The sequence below is a fragment of the Eubalaena glacialis genome, chromosome 1 (assembly GCF_028564815.1).
Source record: "Eubalaena glacialis isolate mEubGla1 chromosome 1, mEubGla1.1.hap2.+ XY, whole genome shotgun sequence".
In the NCBI taxonomy this organism is placed as follows: domain Eukaryota; kingdom Metazoa; phylum Chordata; class Mammalia; order Artiodactyla; family Balaenidae; genus Eubalaena; species Eubalaena glacialis.
In genome coordinates, this window is record NC_083716.1 from 63,074,283 (window position 1) to 63,094,355 (window position 20,073).

Consider the following 20,073-nt stretch of genomic DNA (forward strand, 5'->3'; position numbering starts at 1 on the left):
AGCACAGAGGGCTTTGTGAGCCTAGCTGGGATGATTGATTTCTCCAGCAGCCCAGGGCTGCTGGGAAGAGAGGAAAAGACAGCAGAGGCCAGGAATTGGCAGGTGAGTGACTAAAGTTTGATGGGGAGAGTGGTGGGAGGGGCTTACTAGAGCGGTTGCCTGAGGGGCCAGACTAGGCAGAAAGGCAAATGCAGGCAGGAGAGACTGGAGGCTGGAGGTCTTGATGAGGGAGATGCTGGCGGGAGAGGAACCTGAGCTTCCTTCTCTGAGACGCAGTGTGTGCGTGTTATGGGGGGAGGGGGTGCTTCCAGGGTGGTACCAGGGTGGCTGTTGGGGGAGCCAGAGTGGAGCTTTGGGGCCAGGCGTGTGGGCTGGGCCTTCACAGTGGAGGCCTCTGTTCTATCAGCTGTCTTGGCCGAGTGCTCTTTCAGTTGCACAATAGAAACAGTAACAGATGGAAGCCCTCTGGGGCCAGAAGGGGAATTATTCATCTGACAGGTGGGAGTCTCACAAGATCTCAGGCACTAGAAGTGGGGCCTTGTGAGGCACTGGGACCCAGAACTGGAAAGTCATCAAGAACCCCGCCAGGATCTCCAGTATGGCTCACATTTCCGAGGAAAAATATCTTTGCAGTTCCCTGAAAACTTGAGCTCATAGTAGGGAGGAAAAGAAGGGGATCTTCTTATCTTATAAAAAGTTTCCTATAATTTTTTCTTTAAAAAGTATGAAGTAAAACGTGGACATTGCAATGAGTGAAATAATGCAATGACGGGTAAACCCGAAGTCAGAAGGCTCTTCCCACTTCCAATTCTTTGTTCCTCTTCTGAAAATCCTGCCACTTGTGAGAGAGAAGGGCACCTTGCTGCTTCTGCCTCATGCTTCAAAGCTGCTTCAAGTAACGTTGTTTTGTCCCGGCCCATTTCCTTAACTAGCCCATCATTGTTCAGCATTTGAAATCTTTCCAGTTTCCACTGTTACAAAGGGCTATTCTGTGAACACTTTGGATAAAGTACTTCTTAGCCCTGGATTATTTCTTTGGGGAGGTATATAGCTAGGAATGGTATTATAGGGTCACAGGGTCCAAATAGATTCATAGCTCTTGTTGCCTACATACAGATGGTTTGGAAGGTATTTTAAGAGGATTGAAGCATCTACTGACTTGGTAAAAAATTATAATAACCCACTTACTGCTTTTATATTCTTTATTAAAATTCTGTCCTTACAGGGAAGGGGGTGGATGAAGGAACATATTACTCTTGTGTTCCAGGTGTGCAAATAAAAGGCAGCAAAAGTTCATCTCAAAAACATGGACATATCCCTCTAGTTGGGGGGGAGGGTATTAAAAAGAGTCGTGGTGGGTTCAGGCTCTGTCGTTAAGTAGCTCTGAGAGCTCAGTTACTCCGGCCAAGTGAGAGCCTGTGATCTGAAGGTCTCCAAGTTTCCTTTTGGCTTGGGGTCTTGTAACCTCTGCATGGGATGCTTTGCCTCCTTCATCAGCTAGGAGCTGGGAACCAGGCTGTGTCCTAGAACCCCACCTCCCTTGCATTTATCTGGCTGTTGGGGTAATCTGCCCCATTCTGTGCCTGGACTTAGGAAGCCTGCAGATGGGGCAGCCATGCAGCCTCCGTCTTGCCATTGAGGCCAACCAGTGAGGCATCCAGTTTAGACCAAATCTTGTCCCAACTTTACTCAGCTCTTTCACATCACCCGCTGCGGTGCACACTTCCCCATCCAGCTCCCCAGTGGGAAGTAAGAGCCTCGCTGTGTGGGTGGTGGTGGAGGAGCTGAGCCAAAGGTGCTGAGACCTCTGTCTGTGGTCTGTTCCTCAGGGAGGATTATAGATTGTCACAGACGGATGGGACCCTGGGTTTGCCCCTCCCTGGTCAGGTGTAACCTTGGATAAATGTCCCTCCCATTCCAGGCCTCAATTTCCCAATTGGTACAATGATGGAATGGGACTAAATGACCTTTAAGGGCCTGCCCTAAAAGTCTGAGGTTTCCTTCCTTTCCTTCCATTCGGCTTGTAGGTACTTGGCCCTTGGGGGACAGCGAGGTTGGGGTCATCCCTCTGCTCAGAACCCGAGGGTCAACCACAGGTAGAAGGCAAGTGGTTTTGTGGGCCACCCAGGCCTTTCTTATTCTGGAGTAAGATGCGGATTGATGGCTAGACAGGGTGGGGCAGCTTCTTTCTCCATAAAGGCTCCTGGCTGATTTTTAGCCTGATTCTCAAATTCGGGCTTCACTCTTTGTTCCCTTCTCCAATGGCTCAGGCACTTTCTATCCTCCCCCATCTTGCTTCTCAATCCCTTTCCTCCACTCCCTCCAACTCTGGGACAAACCATGATAGGGCCTTGGGAGTGTTTGTATATTTTGGGAAGGGGAAAATTTCCCTTCCCTTCTTTGGTTCTTTTTGGTTGGTCAAACAATTAAAATGATGTAACACAGATTAACAGGAGAAAATAAAATTTAATTTCATATGTGCAGGAACCCCACAAACATGAGAGGGTCAGAGACAGAGAGGTAAAATGAGGTATATACACCATGCTGAGCTAAGAAATGGGATAGGGACCTGGGGCTTCCAAGGACAGGAGGGTCATCCACAGGTAGATAAGAAGAGCAGATTTTTCGGTAATTAGGTGTCTGCCCTGCCATATAGATGGGGTCACTTAGATAAAATTTGTTCCTGGTAATAACACCTTTTCTGGGAAAAATCCCCAATTTAAATTCTTCTAGGTAGTTAAGGGAGAGGCAGTAATTTCTCCTGAGCCCGCAGGCTCTCCATTGCCTTTAGCGCAAAAGAATTCACATTCCAAAGTACCACATCTCAGAGACCTGTTCTGAAACCCTACATATCTAATATTGAAAAACCTGTCTGTGAGTCATGGGGAGAAGGGATTGTGGATATGAAATGTTAAGAGGGAAAGTCAGGACCCAGAATGAAGTTACACGCAGGCCCAGCCACGAAAATACTATGAACGTCATTTAAGAGACAGCGTGGGTCAAGTGGTGAGTTTGAGTTTTGACTGTGAGAGCTTAGAAAAAGTAGATAACCTTTCTGAGTACGGATTCTCAACTGAAAAATGGTACTAATAATAGAAAATGGTACTTCATAGAAAAAAGGTGAGGCTTGAAAGATATTTTATATATATATATATATATATATATATATATAAAATCCCTAATGTTGACTTCTTCATTTAGGTATTCTTTGATGACCTCTCCATTCCCTTCCGTCTCCTTACCCTTCTCCCATGCTCCTTCAATCCTTTCGGCCTCCACATTCTTCCCTCCTCCCAGCCTTCCTTTTGCGCAGGCGCCCTGTGCGGCGCTGAGTCAGGCTGCGGGGAGAATTCGGGCCGCCTGGCCGGGACAGAGCTTGCGCCTGCGCGGTGGGCGGCTTTGGGGCGGGGCAGGTTTATATTCGCTGAGGATCAGCTGACGCTCTGCATTGCAGACTGCGGAGTCAGGAGGCGCCATGTACTCCCTCTTGGTTCTGGCCAGCCTCCTTGGCGCGGGTAAGCCCTGGGACCCACCAGCCTGGGGAAGGGGATCCCGCAGGACGCAGCCCGCTAGTCCCGGAGCGGGCTGTACCGGGCCTCGCCCCTTCGCTCCCCATAGAGATTAGTGAGGGGCGCGCTCTGCGCAGGCGCGTGCGCAAAGCCGGGTACCTGCTGGGCGGCGGAGGGGCTGCTGGAGGCGGGAGGCGGTTGGGAGCCTGGCTGCCTAGGGGCTGGGGTCGGGCCGTGCATGCGAGGCGGGCGGGGCCGGGGAAGTAGCGTCTCCCTCACTGCCTGAGTTGGCGGACTGGGGCTCCCTTAAGCTGCCGGTCCAGCTCTCGGGGTGGGCCTGTAGGGTGACCCCTACTGCAGCTGTGTCGTGCTTGTGCTGGACGCACGTCATGGAGATGGACTGGAGCCCCAACTTCTGGACAGACTTTGGCCCTTGGCCTCACTTGCCCCAGTTTTTAAGAGTATTGAAGTTGCAGAAAGCACATAAATATATCTTCTGTATTGATGTTTATCTTTGCATATATATTTACTCTTGATCCTACATCTTGAAGATGATATGGGGTTTTTGTGGTCCTGATGAATTTGCAATGGAGCCCTCATTTCATCTTGCACGGCCATTGGCTGGTTTTGGCAGTGGCCTTTATTTTTGGGAAAATCTAAGTACCTGAGAAGTTGTTGTACATAGGAGTATTCTTACACCCACCAATTGTCCTGAAATAGTACTGATGGTTGTTAAAATCATCGTAGGTTATGTAGGCAATGCTTGGGAACCAGTTGTGCTGCCTTCCTGGAATTAGAAGGGGTCCCGTGCCCTTCCCATGTCATCGAGACCAACCCTCCACCCTCAACTCTTGCCTTCATATCCTTAACCTCATCTAAATCGTCATGGTAAAGGGAAAGGAGTGAGGTTGACAGACTTGGAGCCAGATTTTAATTTAAATACACAGAGGAGCCCAAATCTGGATGTTTTCAGATAATAGCCCACTGAGGACAATAAACCTGATCTTCAGGCCCATCCTCAATTTCTGTTTCTAGTTAACTGTAATCTAAGGGCTAGCTTCCATTCTAATTCATGTAGCAATCCAAATTTTAATAGACAGTAATGCAATGGATGACAGAGTTGATGGGAATCAAATAAGATATTTATAAGTGAGATAGATTTAAGGTGTTTAAACCAAGCTCCTAAACTTAAACCAAGCTCCTAAACTTGATTTACTTGTGGATTATGAAAGGCAATCAACTTATAAAGAAAGATTTTTGGTTTTATAGTCACCAAAGAAACTGTTTCTTGCTGGGGTTGATACTGCTTTTATTCCATAGTCAGTATGATAGACTAATGCTAGTCTCTAAATTTTCTATACTGATGGAAAACGATTTTTTTGTTTTTCAGTATCAAACTGTTCTTACTGGCAGTGAGTCACTCCTCATGAGACCCTTAAGAGTTCTGAATCACTCAACTCACACGAAAAGGACTTAATTGTTTGTTTGGAAATGTAAAATCCTCCTCTGGTATATATGGGAGTATGGCTAACCAGACTGTTAAGTTAAACTAGATACCCTTTCCCCTGAACACTTGGGTAAATAGGAGTGTGTAATAATGGCCTTGTTCTAATCTTGCTGCCCAGGCTTTAGGATTATGCCAAGGCCATGCTCTGAACACAATGTATGAATGCCTGCTTGCCTTGACAGCTCTGGCCCCAGTGTAGCTTTTTGGAAATGTATTCCTAAAATTTTTAATATTGATAGTGAGCTTGTTAACGAAGGTGCCTAGTGACGGCAGCCATCATCTGCTTCCTGAGAGCTTCGAACTTGCCGTTCCAGTGTGGCACCAGAGAGTGTCATCCTGAATCTGGAGAGGCTTTATGCTTTGTGTTTTAATGATGTCCTGGTGGTAGAGACTTTTGCTCTTGAGTTATTTTCCTACTCATCCAGTTGCCCCTCCTTTTTCTCCACCTGGAAAAGAAATGGCAGTGATGGTATACTGAGAGAATTGGAGAGTATCTCCTCTAACCTCTTAGGAGTGAAGACACTGAGGCCCCCCAGAAATGACTCCCCCAAATCGTAGGCCATTTACTGGGGAAGTCAGAATCAGAACCGAAGACTCCTGACTGCTTGCTCTTTATCCTTCCATCAACACCAGGTGCTTAACTTTACAAACTTATTGGGCTGTAATTTACATACAGAAAAACATGCACATTTTAAGTGTACAAATTGAGGTATTACTGCAGAGTGAACAAGCCCACTGTAAGCAGCCCCCAAGGTAAAGGAGTAGCATCCAGAAGCCCCTGTGCCTCCCCATCCACTACCCTATCTAACTTGCCCCAAAGGAAACCACTTTGTTAGCTTCTAGAACTGTAAATGTAAAAACCTAACTACTATTTTTGGGCTTTTTATAAATGGGATCATATAGTAAGGACATACTGTTGGGTGATTCCTTTAGTGGAAAAAGGCAGGCCCAGTGTTAGTGAGGTGGCAAGTATAAAACAAGTGGCTTGGTGCCTGGGATATGGTACATATTCCCTGAAACTTAGCTGCCCCTGTTACTGCCACTTGTGTAGAGGCTAACCAGCTGAATGGTGTTTACCCGCCACTGAAGCAGGTAGCTCTCTAAGGATGCTAGAATGTATTATGTACAAATATATATATTCATTTGATAGCTTATTTTTATTAAGATGCAAGACATGAACTTATAGCACAGCCTGCTGAATGTCAACAACTCCAGTTCTCACCTGCCAGGAATTTGGATAATTCCCCTGTTTATCAATTTTTAGTCAATAATCAACTTTACTCTGAAAATAACAAGGATTTGGTAAGTGGTTTAATTGCATTTAACAAGGTGTATCCAATACCTCCTACGATAGTTGAAGCGTATTAGATCAGGTGGTCTGGATTTTTCTAGATGGGGAAGGAGAACTTGCTCCTCCATTTTCTTGGGCTCTGAAGCTGGAATGGCTGGGCTGTGGCTTAACTGGATAGGGATGAGGAAGGGCGACAGGGTGTTGCTGGTGGGGGGAAAGCACCTAATAAGGCATGGGAAGCTCTCAAGGCCCAGACCATGCCACTTGGGCAAGTGTGCACTGCAGCTTCTGGAAGCAGTCTTCTAGCATGGGCATTCTAGGTCACTCTAAGCCTTGCTTCCGGCACCAGTTATTTGGTTCTGCCTCCTGGAAGGAGGGTCTGGATTTTCCTGCCCTGCCTGTTTTGTTTTTTGTTTTTGTTTTTTTAAATCATTTTAAAACTGATGGTAAATACAGTGATTGGGATGAACAGTTTGACTGTTGGCGAAAGCACTCATTGCTTTACTTTTGTTCCTTGAAGTTCCAGAAAATAACCTCAATTATGGCCTTGGGTAATGGCCTGTGCACTGAAAAATAACCTGTCAAAATTCCATGTTTTCTTGTGAAATTTATTATTCTTTATGATGGGAGTGAGATGATACTGTAGAATAGAAGTTTAACTTTATCACATCACTGACTGACCTTGGGCAATTTTCTTAAACTGTGCTTCCTCATCTGTACAATGGGATTAATAATGTAGTGATGTAGTGATGCTTTAATAACTTACTGTATGACAAGGCTTAGGTAAATAAGTACTATAGGGTTTGTTGTTAAACCACAAAAAAACAATACCATGTTTGTTAATGTCCTTGTCCCACCAGCACAAGGACAAAATCAGTCTCTGCCCTTGATTTTGTGATGTCTCCTGCCTTCTTTCATTTCATTGGATGTTGTAAATTTAACAACAAACAAAATTAAATTGACTTGTAAATATGTTATGTTGGACATAATTACCAGATCAGAAAACAAACTAGGGTAGGTAGTCAGCCATCAGGAGGGAGGTGGGAAAGAATTTGGCTAGGCAGCCAAACTCTTGGTTTATACATCAGTCTTTAACAGAACAGCCCAGCAGATCAGGGCTGGTTCCTGGTAACCTGACTACTCAGGTTCTAGGCTGGTTGTCCCTAACTGTGGTACCTGGGGTAAGTGTGTTCTCCACCCCCGGCCCCAGTCTGGTTTCCCCATCCCTCAATGGAGGTGAACTGTTCAGATAATAACTGCACACGGTAAACAAGTTCCCTCAGTGTAATAGTGCATAGAGTAAAAAGTATGTTTCCCTCCCACCACTGTCCCCTGGGCCTTTCCCAGAGGCAGCCTGGTACCAGCTCCTTTAGGAGCCTTCCGGAGCTACCTATAGGTGGCTGTGTGTACGATTTCCCCTTCTGTTTTTCTTTTTAACACAAACACATATTACACTGTTTCGCTTCTTGCTCTTTTTTAAAATTGTGGAACATTCTAGACGTCCGGAAAAGTGGAAGAGTAATGATAATGAACACCTATGTATATAACACTCTAGTTAAGATATAGAACAACCCGCCTCCTTCATAGATAACCACCTTCCTGGCCTTGGTGTTTATCATACCCCTGCAGGTCTGTCTTTATACTTTCATACATATATGTGTAATCTTCAGCGGTATGTGTAGTAGTGTTTTGGATTTTTTTTTTTTTACCTTTTTGGCCGCACTGCATGGCATTGCGGAACTTCCCCGACCATGGGTTGAACCCCTGCCCCCTGTGGTGGAAGCGACAGTCTTAACCACTAGACCACCAGGGAAGTCCTGTTTTGGATATTTTAAACATTTTATGAATAATATATATTCTTGGGTTAGTGTTTTTTTTTTGTTTTTTTTTTTTGCTAGTGAGGCTCATTCATTTTGAAAAGTTTAGATCTGTTTCATTCATTTTCACTACAGTACAGTATTCCATTTATATCATACTTATTCTCCATTCTGTTGATAGACATTTAGATTATTTCCAGTTGTTTTATTGTTCTGTTACAAACTGCTTCTATAAATACTCTTGTGCACATGAACAGACATTTCCTTAGAGGATATACCTCGGAACAGAATTGCTGAGTTGTGGAGTATATCTGTTTTCACCTTAATAAGAAATTGCTGAATTACTCTCTAAAATGATTTTAGGAATTTCTGTTCCCACAGAATATGGGGTTTTTAGTTGCGATATTAACATTTGATGTCAAACTTGAAATTTTGCCGTGATAAAAGGGTGAGGTGGTTTTCATTTGCATTTCTCCTTTTATTTGTATCTTTAGAGGTTATTTCATGCTAATACAGATAGAGCTATACTACTACCTTTCTAAAAAAACATAAAAAATTTTGGAATAATCTTAGATTTACAGAAAAGTTGCAAAGCTAGTACAGTGAGTTTCTATATACCCTGCACCCAAACTTCCCTTACTGTTAACATCTTATATAACCGCTGTACATTTGTCAAAAGTAAGAAATTAACCTTACTGTTAACTAGACTGCATACTTTATTTGGATTTTACCAGTTTTCCCACTAATCTCTTGTTTCTGTTCCAGGAATGGATCCAGAGTACCACATTGCACTTAAGTTGTCCTATCTTCTTAATCACCTTCTACCTCCCAGCTGTTAAAAAAAATAGCTGCAGAGTATTTTATTGTATGGATGTGTCAATTTAGTTAAACCTATTGATGGACATCTGTGTCACAGAAAAAGTGAGATGGATTCTAATGACACTTCCAAATTTTAAAATTAAATTCTGGCCACATTTGGATAGATACTGCTTTTGAAAAGAAATTCTTTACATGACAGGAAACTACGTAAATAAGATTGAAGGAGATGTTATAGAAAGTTCTTTTGGCCAGTCTTAGTGATGTCACTTATTACAGTAAAAAAACAAAACAGAACTCCTTTAACAGCTGTGCTGGATTGCTGTCTCCATGTGCAGGCGCTGATGCCAGAGGGTCATGTGGCTTTTCCTGTCTCACTAGGAGTAAAACCTAAAGTTTATTCTGCAAGGTCATGTCATCTGGCCCTCGGCTGCTGTTCAGAGTTCTTCCTCTCCCATCAGGTCAGGGCTGCTTACTTACTGTTGCCCAGAACCTTTGCATTTTGTGTTCTACCTATCTGGGTCATCTTCCTTTCCAGGTAATCATGTAGTTTACTCTGTGCCTAGGTGTTGCCTTACCAGAGTTGCGCCCTGCTCTGTCTGAAATGTCCATGCCATTCTGCCCTAGTCTTGCTCTTCCTTGGCTTCATTTTTCTTCTTAGCACTTGGCACTGCCTGGCATCATATGATGTGTTTTTATTTGTTGTCGTGGTCACTGACTGGATCTGCAGCATGTACAACAGTGTTTGGCCTGTAATAGGTGTTCAGTCCTGCTGAACCATGGTGTGAGCTGTAGCAAGAGGGCTTAAGCTCAGTAACTGCTGGTGGGTCGGTGTGCATGAAACTTAAATGCTGGTAGTGCCAAATCTTTATCACGATTAAACAAAGCATTTTCTTTTATTAACTGAAACTAATTTTAAGAAATTGTGTTTAGGAGTTTGCAAATCAAGAGTGACTTTGGACTCAAGTGAAGTGTTGGCTTTTTTAATAATAGTTCGTGTCCAGGTTAGAGCCAATCCCCGCTCCCCCCCACCCTGCCCGAGCCTTTTGGAGAGGATTTTATGTAGGGGTTAGGGACACAGGACCCTAACATAACTAAGATACCCCTGGTGGCCCTGATTTGAGGTAAATCTGAAAAGGGAACCAGCTATAATTTGAGGAGGTTGTTTCCCCTCTTTTTAGTTCCAGAACTTAGTTGTTTTTAAATGTTTAACCCAGTGGTTCTCAAACTTTTTGGTCTCAGGATCCCTGTATACTCCTGAGTCATTGAGAGACCCCAAAGAACTTTTGTTAATCTGGGTTATATCCATGATATTTGCCATCTTATAAATTAAACTGACAAAATTTTTAAAATAATCCTTAAAAAATAAATCCATTACATGTTAACATATTATGATTTTAATGAAAAATAGCTGTTTTCCTAAACATAAACCTATTTAGTGAGAAGAACAGCTTATTTTACATTTTTGCAATCTTTTAACACCTGGCTGGATTTTCAGCTGCCTCTGCATTCAGTCTTTTGCACTGTCACATGTCATATGCTTCCAGAAAAATTCTACTGCTCATTTTTGAGTGAATGAGTGAAAAAGGCAACTAACATCTTCATATTACTGTTATGAGAATTTTGACCTCATGGACCCCCTAAAAGAATCTCTGAGACCCTCAGTGTTCTGTGGACCACGCTTTGAGTGTGAACCACCGGTGTAGCTGATTTGCAGGAACTACAGACATCATAGTAGGTGACACTTCCTGAGAGTTCATTGTGTACCCAGCACTGTTCTAAGTGCTTTTTGCTTAACATTTTATCCTCACAGCAGCCCTCTCAGGCGAGAGCAACTAAATCAGAATGCTGGGGACATTCTAATATCCTGCCCTAATCCATGCTGTGGTCTGAATTTTAGATTTCAGCATTTCCAGTGAAGGTGGTATTCCTTTTAAGTATTAAGTACTCAAAAGTGACATTTATAGTAGACACACTTGCATGTATCTGAAACTTTTTACTTAATAAATAGTCATGTGCGACAAGCCCAGAACACTGAATTTCCTTATTAGTGGGTTTGCATGAAATCTTTTTTTTTTTTTTTTTTTTTTAGCATAGTACTGTCTTCTTCAAGGGTGCAGAGACCACCCAGCTGGTTAGCAGGGATGGGATAGAGCCTGGGCCGGCTTCTGGCTGGCTGGCTGGCTGGCTGAATTGATTCCTGGGCTGAGTGTAGAACCATACAGATGTGCCTTTGCCCTCTGCCTGTACCCGTTCACCTGGCTGGACCTTGGGCATTTCTGTCAGGGGCTTCTTCATGGTCCAGTTGTGGAGTAATCTTATCTAAGGTGATTTAAGTTTATGTCTGATCATCACCTGATAGGTTGACACTTTGGAAGAAGAGCTTTGCTGACAGGAGTTTATATTGGACTGGAGTGCTCCTTTTTTCTTTTTTTAATTAATTTTTTTTATTGGAGTATAGTTGATTTACAGTGTTGTGTTAGGACTAGAGTGCTCTGTTTTTAAAAATATATTTATTTATTTTATTTTTGGGTCTTCGTGGCTGCGTGCAGGCTTTCTCTAGTTGCGGCGAGCGGGGGCTACTCTTCGTTGCGGTGTGCGGGCTTCTCATTGTGGTGGCTTCTCTTGTTGCGGAGCACGGGCTCTAGGCACACGGGCTTGCGTAGTTGTGGCATGCGGGCTCAGTAGCTGTGGCACGCGGGCTCTAGAGCACAGGCTCAGTAGTCGTGGCGCACGGGCTTAGTTGCTCCGCGGCATGTGGGATCTTCCCGGACCAGGGATCAAACCCGTGTCCCCTGCATTGGCAGGCGGATTCTTAACCACTGCGCCACCAGGGAACCCCCGGAGTGCTCTTGAATGAACTAGATAGGAATTTCTCTTCCCAAAATTAATTATGCCAAATTGAATCATTCTTTTACAATCTAAGAAGATCACACAGCCTTGCCCCTCAGTGTGTGTTATCACACAAGGCAGTGTACCTGAGGATTCTGTTGCTTTCTTCATGTGGATTGATTTCTTGTCCTAGAATGATCTGGCTTGTGAGGAAAATTAAAAAACAAGGGGGCAGTGGGAGAGAAGCAGGGAAGAAAGAACCTTCGTCTTAAGTAACAGAAATAATAGCTTATCTGAGCCAGAGGTGATGGGATGTCAGCCTAGCAAGCTTGAAAGCTTTATTGCCACAGATTCCTTTTGTGATAAGGGGACTATTTGGACCTTACTTCCTCCAGATCAAGGCAGGCTGCCTCTAAGCATATGCCATTCAGAATGATTAAATGGGCAGTATTTTTATTCTGCTCTGCGGAATGTTTTCCAAAAGCAAGATCCTCTAAAGAAGAGACAAGTGCTCTTTGTCATCGAAGGTATTTGTGACACCAGCTGTTTCATCGAGTAGTCAGTGTTGAGTGCATTGTGTTATATCCTGCTCTTAGGGAATCTAAGTGCACAAATTCTCCTGAGAAATGTCTGAATGCGGGGGACCTGAGGTAGATACTGCCTCTCCTGGGGTTCCTCTCTCTTGGTTTCCTAGCAACCTGCTTGTTGCCATGGCAATCCATTACCCAGGCAGCAGATCCACTGCCCTGTGGAATGTGTGCTCTGATTGTTGAGATTGGGAGGCTGCTTGCATTTTCTGTTACCCTTTTTTTTTTTTTGATAATTAGACTCGAACAGTATTTAGCGTATGTTACCTGAAATATTTAAAAGGAATAAAAAAGATTTTATATGGCTAAAATAATAAGACTGATTGTTTTAACAAATAGGGCATAAAACACACATTCTAGGAATGATTATCCCTTTCATTCTGAGGTTGGTTTTGAAAATCTTTGTTAATTATATGGTGTACATGGACTTTTAAATATCTGCAATGGAGGTAAGCCTTAGTAAAGACTTGTCATTTGGAGACTATTTTGGTGAATGAGGTAGATGATTAAGCTGGTATTATAGTTAGGCTTAGGTTTGACTGCAGACAACAGAGACCTAGAATAATGGTGTCTTAATTATGATTGAAATGTTCCCATCTGTCATAGCGAGTTCAGGAGCCAGGCAGTCTAGGGCTAGCATAGTGGTTCTACTTCCAAAAGAATTCGGAGACCCAGGCTCTTCTAGCTCAGTGTTCTGCATCATTGAGGTCTAGGCCCTTTCTTCATGGCCCATCATGGCTGCCAAAGTTCCAGCCATCACTTGTCTTTAAAAGTGCAGTAACGTCTACTAACATCCCATCAGCCAGAATGTGGTTTCATGGCCAGACCCTGCTACAAGGGGGACTGGGAAATGTGGTTTTTAATTTTGGCAGCCATGTGTGTAGCTAAGAATTTGTGGTTCTGTTCCTTTGAAAGGAGTGGAGAATAGATATTGCTCCCACAAGGGAACAACTTGTGGTCTGTGCCACACTGGGCGATAATTGTTCCCTGAAACAGGTTGTAAGGTTTAACTGTTTTTTCTGATTCTAAAAGTAACATGAGAAAAAATTAATTTATGCCAATATACAAAAATTAGAATGTGAACACCTCTCTTTGTCATCCTTTCCCTCAAGTCCACATTAACAACAATCCAGTGTACAATTAACTGAGCTTCATAAGTACCAGGCACTCTCAGTGCTTTCTTATTAATCTTCACAGAATTCCTGAGAAGAGGGCACTCTTTTTTTTTTTAAAGGAAGTTAATTAATTAATTAATTAATTAATTAATTTATGGCTGCATTGGGTCTTCGTTGCTGCACGGGCTTTCTTTCTCTAGTTGTGTTGAGCGGGGGCTACTCTTCCTTGTGGTGCGCGGGCTTCTCATTGCAGAGGCTTCTCTTGTTGCGGACCGTGGGCTCTTGTCGCGCGGGCTTCAGTAGTTGTGGCTCGCGGGCTCTAGAGCGCAGGCTCAGTAGCTGTGGTGCATGGGCTTAGTTGCTCCGCGGCATGTGGGATCTTCCCAGACCAGGACTCGAACCCGTGTCCCCTGTGTTGGCAGGCGGATTCTTAACCACTGAGCCAGCAGGGAAGCCCCAAGGGCACTCTTATTTTCCATATTTTGCAGATAATTGTGGCGTTAGTAAGTTGTCTGAGGCTTGGCTTTAGTAGACAGCAGAGCAGGAGTTTCGTCAGATCTGTCTACCCCCAACACTCAGGGCAGTGATCATGTTGCCATACTGCCTCTGTGCCCTTCCAGAGAGGGAGAGGTTTTTGAGGGGGCTTTTCTAAAAAGTGGGTTCCAAAAATATTTTGAACAGTGGCAACTTTCTTGGGATTGGAGGGCAATCAGCCTGTAGCTCCAATTACATGAATTACTGAAAGCTTTTCACTGGTGGTGTTACTAGTGCTTCGCTGAGCACCTCTCATTTTTGCACACGCGGGGCTTCTTGTTTAGCTCCTAGCTACCAGTATCGACTCCTGGGCTCATTACAGTGGGACCTGTGCTTCACTCTCCTTGAGATTTCTGGGTCTTGAATTTAGTAACCAACAACTTCTGAGGTTGCTGGGAAACAGCTCTCTAGGTCTTTGAGCTGCCAGTTAATGACCTGATTAAATGTAGAGAAAACAAATAGAACATCCTTGATTCAGCTGTTTGTGGAACACCTGTTCTGGGCAAGATAGTGGACGTGAAAAAGGTCTTCCAGTTGCTACTGTGGATAATAATAGTGCTCACTGGACTTTTGTAGGATGCCAGCACTGCACTGTGTTGTACAGTCAGTTAATTTTTACAAATCCCTTGGAGTAGGTACTAGTAATAGGCCCATTTTGCAGATTGGAAGACCAAAGCCTGAAGGTCACATGACTGGAAGTGGTAGAGCCATGATCTGAACCTTCACTGTCTGATTTCAGAGCCAGTCTGGTAGGGGAGTCGAGATAATGTGGGTAAATTAAGGTACCAGAGAGATAGATGATGGTAAGGAATGATGGTTGAGAGAGTAATACTCTGGCAGTTGAAAGTGCATAGTTATGTCATCTCTTTTCTCAAAACAATCCAGTGATCAGTGGCTTCATCCTCATTTTACAGATGAAAAACAAGCTCAGAAGGATGGTGATTTGCTTAGGGTCATTTGGACAGGACTTGCAGGCAGATCTTATTTTCTTTTCAGTATACCGTGTTTGAAAAACATTTAACTTATTAGATGGTGGGTAAGTTGCCTTAGAAGCCTCACTCTAAACTTGGGGTTTAGCTCCTTCTCACTTAAGTCATCGTAAGAGCACCTAAAACACACACAGCTATGGTGAGCTCTCCCTCCTTCCCTCCCTCCCAGGCTCACTGAGGATTTTTGGTCAGAGTCTAGAGCTGCCACAAAGCCCATGACTGATGCGGCTCATGGCAGCTGTTCTCAAGACAGTAAAATTCCACTACAGCCTGTCTTTGATAAATGATCTACATGTGGAGTGGTTTAGAGCACATCTGCTTATTTTCTTCTAAGCCTAGGAGTAAGAAGGGAACAGAGCATCCACCCCTTTCCTAAGGAAATAACCACTGAAGTCTTTAAAAAAAAAACAAACAAACTGAAACCCTGTCCTAATAAAATGAAACTTGGTTGTGGGGTTTTAGTGTCTCTGAAGTGGTCATTTCTCTGACTCCAGCCCGCCAGCATTTGTCACTGAGGGCTCGAATGCCAGGCCCTTGAACTAAGAAGTGTAGTGCTTGCCTCACCCTGAGCAGTGATCCTTCTTAATAGGACAGATTTAATCAGAAATCTCCAGGGTGTCAGGCAGACATTCTAAGAACTGTCTTAGAGTTCAGCCTGTTGCCTCAGGGAAGGAAGTTGGTTTTTGGGGGCAGTGTGGGAAGATGAAAGTAGAGATGAAAGCTTTGCTGGGAAGATGTTTTGAGAAATAACTCATAAGAAAGGTTAGGGTAATTTTAATATTGGTTATGTGTAAATACTGAAAATGTCATTTGCCTCATTATTATAAGAGTGAAGACTTTTGTAGCCCCTAGAGGTCTTCTAGCCCTGCTCACCACTCAGGGTCCCTCTTACACAGAATCCCTCTCGGTTGGGCATTTCGTTTCTGCTTGGTTGCTCCCACTCTTGTAGAGGTCATCACATAACAAGCCAACTCATTCCCTTTTTTTTTTTTTTTTTTAAAGCATCAGTTTAATGGTTAGAGGACAGTTCAGGCTTCAGAGTGAGAACTCTGACTTCAAGTTGAGACTCTGCACTTGTTAGAACTTGCTTAATCTCTCGTAGGTTTCCTTTATTTTTTTTCTTTCTTCTGGCTGTGCCGTGCGGCATGTGGGATCCTAATTCCCCACCAGGGATCAAACCCCATGCCCCCTGCAGTGGGAACGTGGGGTCTTAACCACTGGACCACCTGGGAAGTCTCCGATTCCCCTTTTATAGCCTGTGGATGTTCAGTCTGTTCCTTACCTTGAGCTGTGGTCTGCTTCCCTTCACGTCTACCCACCGCTCTGAGGTCTGGGATCTGAAGCCACCACCCAGAGCAGATCCACCCCCATGTCAGAGGTGGAAGATGTCCTTCACCTGTGAAGGTAACTGTGCGTATCCCGGAAAGCTTCTCTCTCCCAGCTAAACACCTGCAGTCTCCTAAGGGCCTCCGCTTCCGACCTGCTGTGTTCCCCTGCGCTTGTCCCTGTCCCACGGGAAGCAGGGTGCGCAGGTGTGCTCTGCCTGCCTGTGTCCACTCACGCCGCAGCTTCTGACCCCCAGCTCTGTCCTTGTGCTGTTGGCTCTTGCTGCCCTGCTTTTTCCTTCAGCCCAACAGACTTCACATTTAAATTTAACCCAGAGAGGTTCATTTTCCCAGCTGTCTTCAGCCCTTGCTGCCCCTGCTCCCTGCTCAGCCTTTTTGGGATGAGCCTTGCACTCCATTTAGGTGCCCATCATCTGGATCTCCCCACCTCCCCCTCGTTTCTGCCATGTCACAACTGGGCGACGCTAACACGAGCTGTCGCCCACAGCATGGACCATGGGCGACACTCATCACAAGGGATGAGTGCCTGGTGGGGTCTTTCCCAGTGGGCCTGAGGTCTGCTGGAGCCCCGCTCCTGAAAAGACAAAAGTGTTCTTTCCCTTCAGCAAAGATCACTGCTCTCCCTCAGAATGTTCAGGACTCCCCCTCCCCCCGCCCCACCAGTCTTTCAGCTGCCCTCTTTAGGTGCCAGTTCAGTTTCCATTTTGAAGAAGCCACCTCTGGCTCCCCCGAGCAGTTGGGCATTCTCCTTGCAGCTCCATGTTTCTGCCAACACAGCACCATTGTTCCTGTGTCTGTGCCTCCCACCTGAAGGCACTGCTTGTCCCAGTCAATGGAGTTGATAATTGTGCCTTCATCTTAGTTTTTTTCCCACTTCCGTGGAGAAAAACCATGCTTACCCCGGGAGCTTTCAGTCCCCAGCTGGAGTCCCCGGACAGGTGTTGAGAACCCCCTGAAGTGGTGTGAGGGTTTTGTGTATTAGTACGTTTTCTGAGGAAAGGATCTATGTTCCAAACTTGTTCTGACCCACTGTTTGATTCCCTCTCAGGAGACCAGCTCCTGAAATAAGCCCCTGAACCTCTCAGCAGGTCGCGCACTTGGCATCACCAGGCTTGTTTCAGCCTCATTACCAACCCTGAGGACACGCAGTTGTTTCGGGTCATTTTAGGAAATCCCACCACAGACCATTTTAATAACATGCACCTTTATGAATTTGGCTTTAGGTTGGAGGTAAATGGGGAGGTCTTGCTAAGGACTGAATTTCTAGGAGCTGGGACTTCAGTTTTCATTTCTTAGTGTCTGTGAAATCTGTTTTAGGCTTGGATTGGGTGACCTCTTAGGTCTACCCGATTGGCCACCAGGCATATATTTTACCTCTAGTTCTGAGGTGGGGGCTTGTTACCGTTCAGCAACTGTTAGGATTGGGAAATGACCTTGGGTTCTGCAGTAGCTGGACTAATTTCACATAGAAGGGGCTACTTTTTTAGTCCAGAATAGCCTGGCCAAAACAAGTAGCAAGTCTTTATAGCAGGTGATTACTGTTTCAAGTTCCTAGGGGGAGTAAACAAGTTACAAAGTATTCTTGCTGCTTGGGCCTGTGATAGTGCATTGTGTTCCGGAAACCTGATAGATTTTGGTCAGTTACAGCCGTTCCTGGCTGGGAAGGTTGGAGAAAATCCCCAGACTGAGTATTTGTAAGGATGGAGAGTGGTGGTCAGGCCTTGTGTAGGGAGCCCTGCTTTTATCTGCTGAGGTCCATCCTTCCAGCTTCAGTGTGCATCACTGTGTGTTCCTTTGCCTAGCGACTCATTTTGTAGCCTCCTGTTCATAATTCGAGCTCCTAATTCAGAGGTAGAAGCAGGCAGTGTACTTAGTGGGTACTGTTCAGGAGAACTGGGAGGCCAGTACCTGGGAGGAGCATGGGAAGTGCTGGTGGGAGCTGCCAGGTCCGGGGCTTTCTCTGTGAGCCCGTCACTCCGCAGAGCCCTTACCCTCGTGACTTGACTTCTGCTCCCCTCTGACCTCCCGGGACCTACGGCTGAAGGCCCCAGCCTAGCTTGGCTACGTTATGGTTAACCATCTGGGGAGCGTTGTACTGTTTTGAATCTGGCACATGTTTTCCCACGGAGACCAGACCAAAACAACAGCTTTTGGAATGAGGCCAGTTCTGTTGAGTTCATGAACTGGTTGTGGGTTGTGCAAAAGGGCAGAGAAGGCTGTAATCTGGGCAGATTAAGAATTCGTTTGGTGGTGTCTGAAGGGGCGCAGATCATCTGGCTTGAGCTTTCTGGGGACCTGTGACTCCGTGTCTGCATGAACAGTTTGTGGAACTATAGGTAGGCTTGAATAGCTAGTAAAGTAATAAGAGTATTTCCTTTCCTTCCTTCTCCTAGAGAGAGAGCACCCACCGCCCTCCATGTGTTGTAGCCCATGGTGTGTGTGTGTGTGTGAGAGAGAGAGACATGTCTATAGAATTACTGTGTCCTCTCTTGCTTTACAAGGTGAAGCAACATGCAGCATGACTCCTGAGGTTCTAAATCTGTTTCTTACGTGGCTGTGGGGTTTTCTTCTCAGACCCAAGCCAAATGTTTTCTGTTTACAGTAGAAGTTAGTTCGACCCTCCTGTGATAGCTGCTGGAGTTTGACCCCTGCGCAGTCATCCGTCTGCATGTGGCCCGATGTAATCTGTTGTTTCCTAGCGAGGTGTGAATGTGAGAGTTTGCTTCCCAGTTTTTAGTTCCAGAATCAGGGAATACCATAGTTCTCTCAGGGCAGTTTATAAAATATTCCTTAAAAATTACACACAAACAACATGACATGGGGAATTTAAAAAAGTAATTTAACCAACCACCTTGTTTTGTTTATTTTCTGATTTTTGTACAACCCCAATTTCATATTCTTGAATATTTTTCTGTTTGACATACATCATTTTTATAAGTATATTTAGCAACTGCATAATATTTTGGTAAGAATATCACTAGTTTTTTCCCTCTGGTTTTGACCATTCAGGTTACATCTGCCTTTTTTTTAGTATTGTGAATTTGACTTTATATATATATATATATACTTAGGTATATTGTATTTTACCTCTTGAATTACTGGATTTCCCTAAAATGTTTTATTAGAAGTGGATTTTTGAAGAGAGATTTTTTTCCCTCAGTTCTTGAAATATATTAATATATTTTGAGAAGTACTTACTAGTCACACTGCTGTCAGCCTTATAAGAATGCATCTTTTTCCACAAATTTATCACTATTTGGTGATAAGGTAGTTTGTTTTTGTTTTCCGTTGGCTGTTATTTTAACTTTAAAAATATGGTACCTTCTTGCTTTAACCTGCATTTCTTTGGTTCCAGGTGACTTGAACCTTTCTCCTGTTTTTTTTTTTTTCCTAATCCCATTTCTGTGGTTGTGACTTTCACCCGAGTCCTTTCCTTGTTACACCATAGATGAAACTCCGTGTGTGCAATTGGTTTCGAGTGGACATACCTACACTTTGTGATATCCAAGCTATGTAGTTTTGTTTTTTGCTAGCAAACTTGTTTATGTGCAAAAACTCACCCAGTTGATTATAAAAGGTCTCTTCTACTAGAACAACATTAAGAGCCATTGTTTTATGTAATAAGGATATGACTCTTTGTGTTCTCATTACAATTTTTTTTAACTTTGGCTGTTTTTCATTTCTACAGAAGTTAAAATCTTCTATTCTTAAACCTGCCAGTCTTTTCTCT

The 20,073-nt window shown here is 44.2% G+C and overlaps 1 protein-coding gene across 2 annotated transcripts in view; it reads left to right on the plus strand.

Annotated features, from left to right (window-relative positions):
* Positions 1-3,407: 3,407 nt before the first annotated feature.
* The window catches only part of PSAP (prosaposin), a 32,174-nt gene continuing 15,508 nt past the window's right edge, over positions 3,408-20,073 (plus strand). For both annotated transcript variants that reach the window (XM_061181194.1, XM_061181203.1), the window contains exon 1: positions 3,408-3,515. In XM_061181194.1, the coding sequence (XP_061037177.1) occupies positions 3,476-3,515 (40 nt within the window). In that variant the 5' untranslated portion in view covers positions 3,408-3,475. The remainder of the gene's footprint in view (positions 3,516-20,073) is intronic.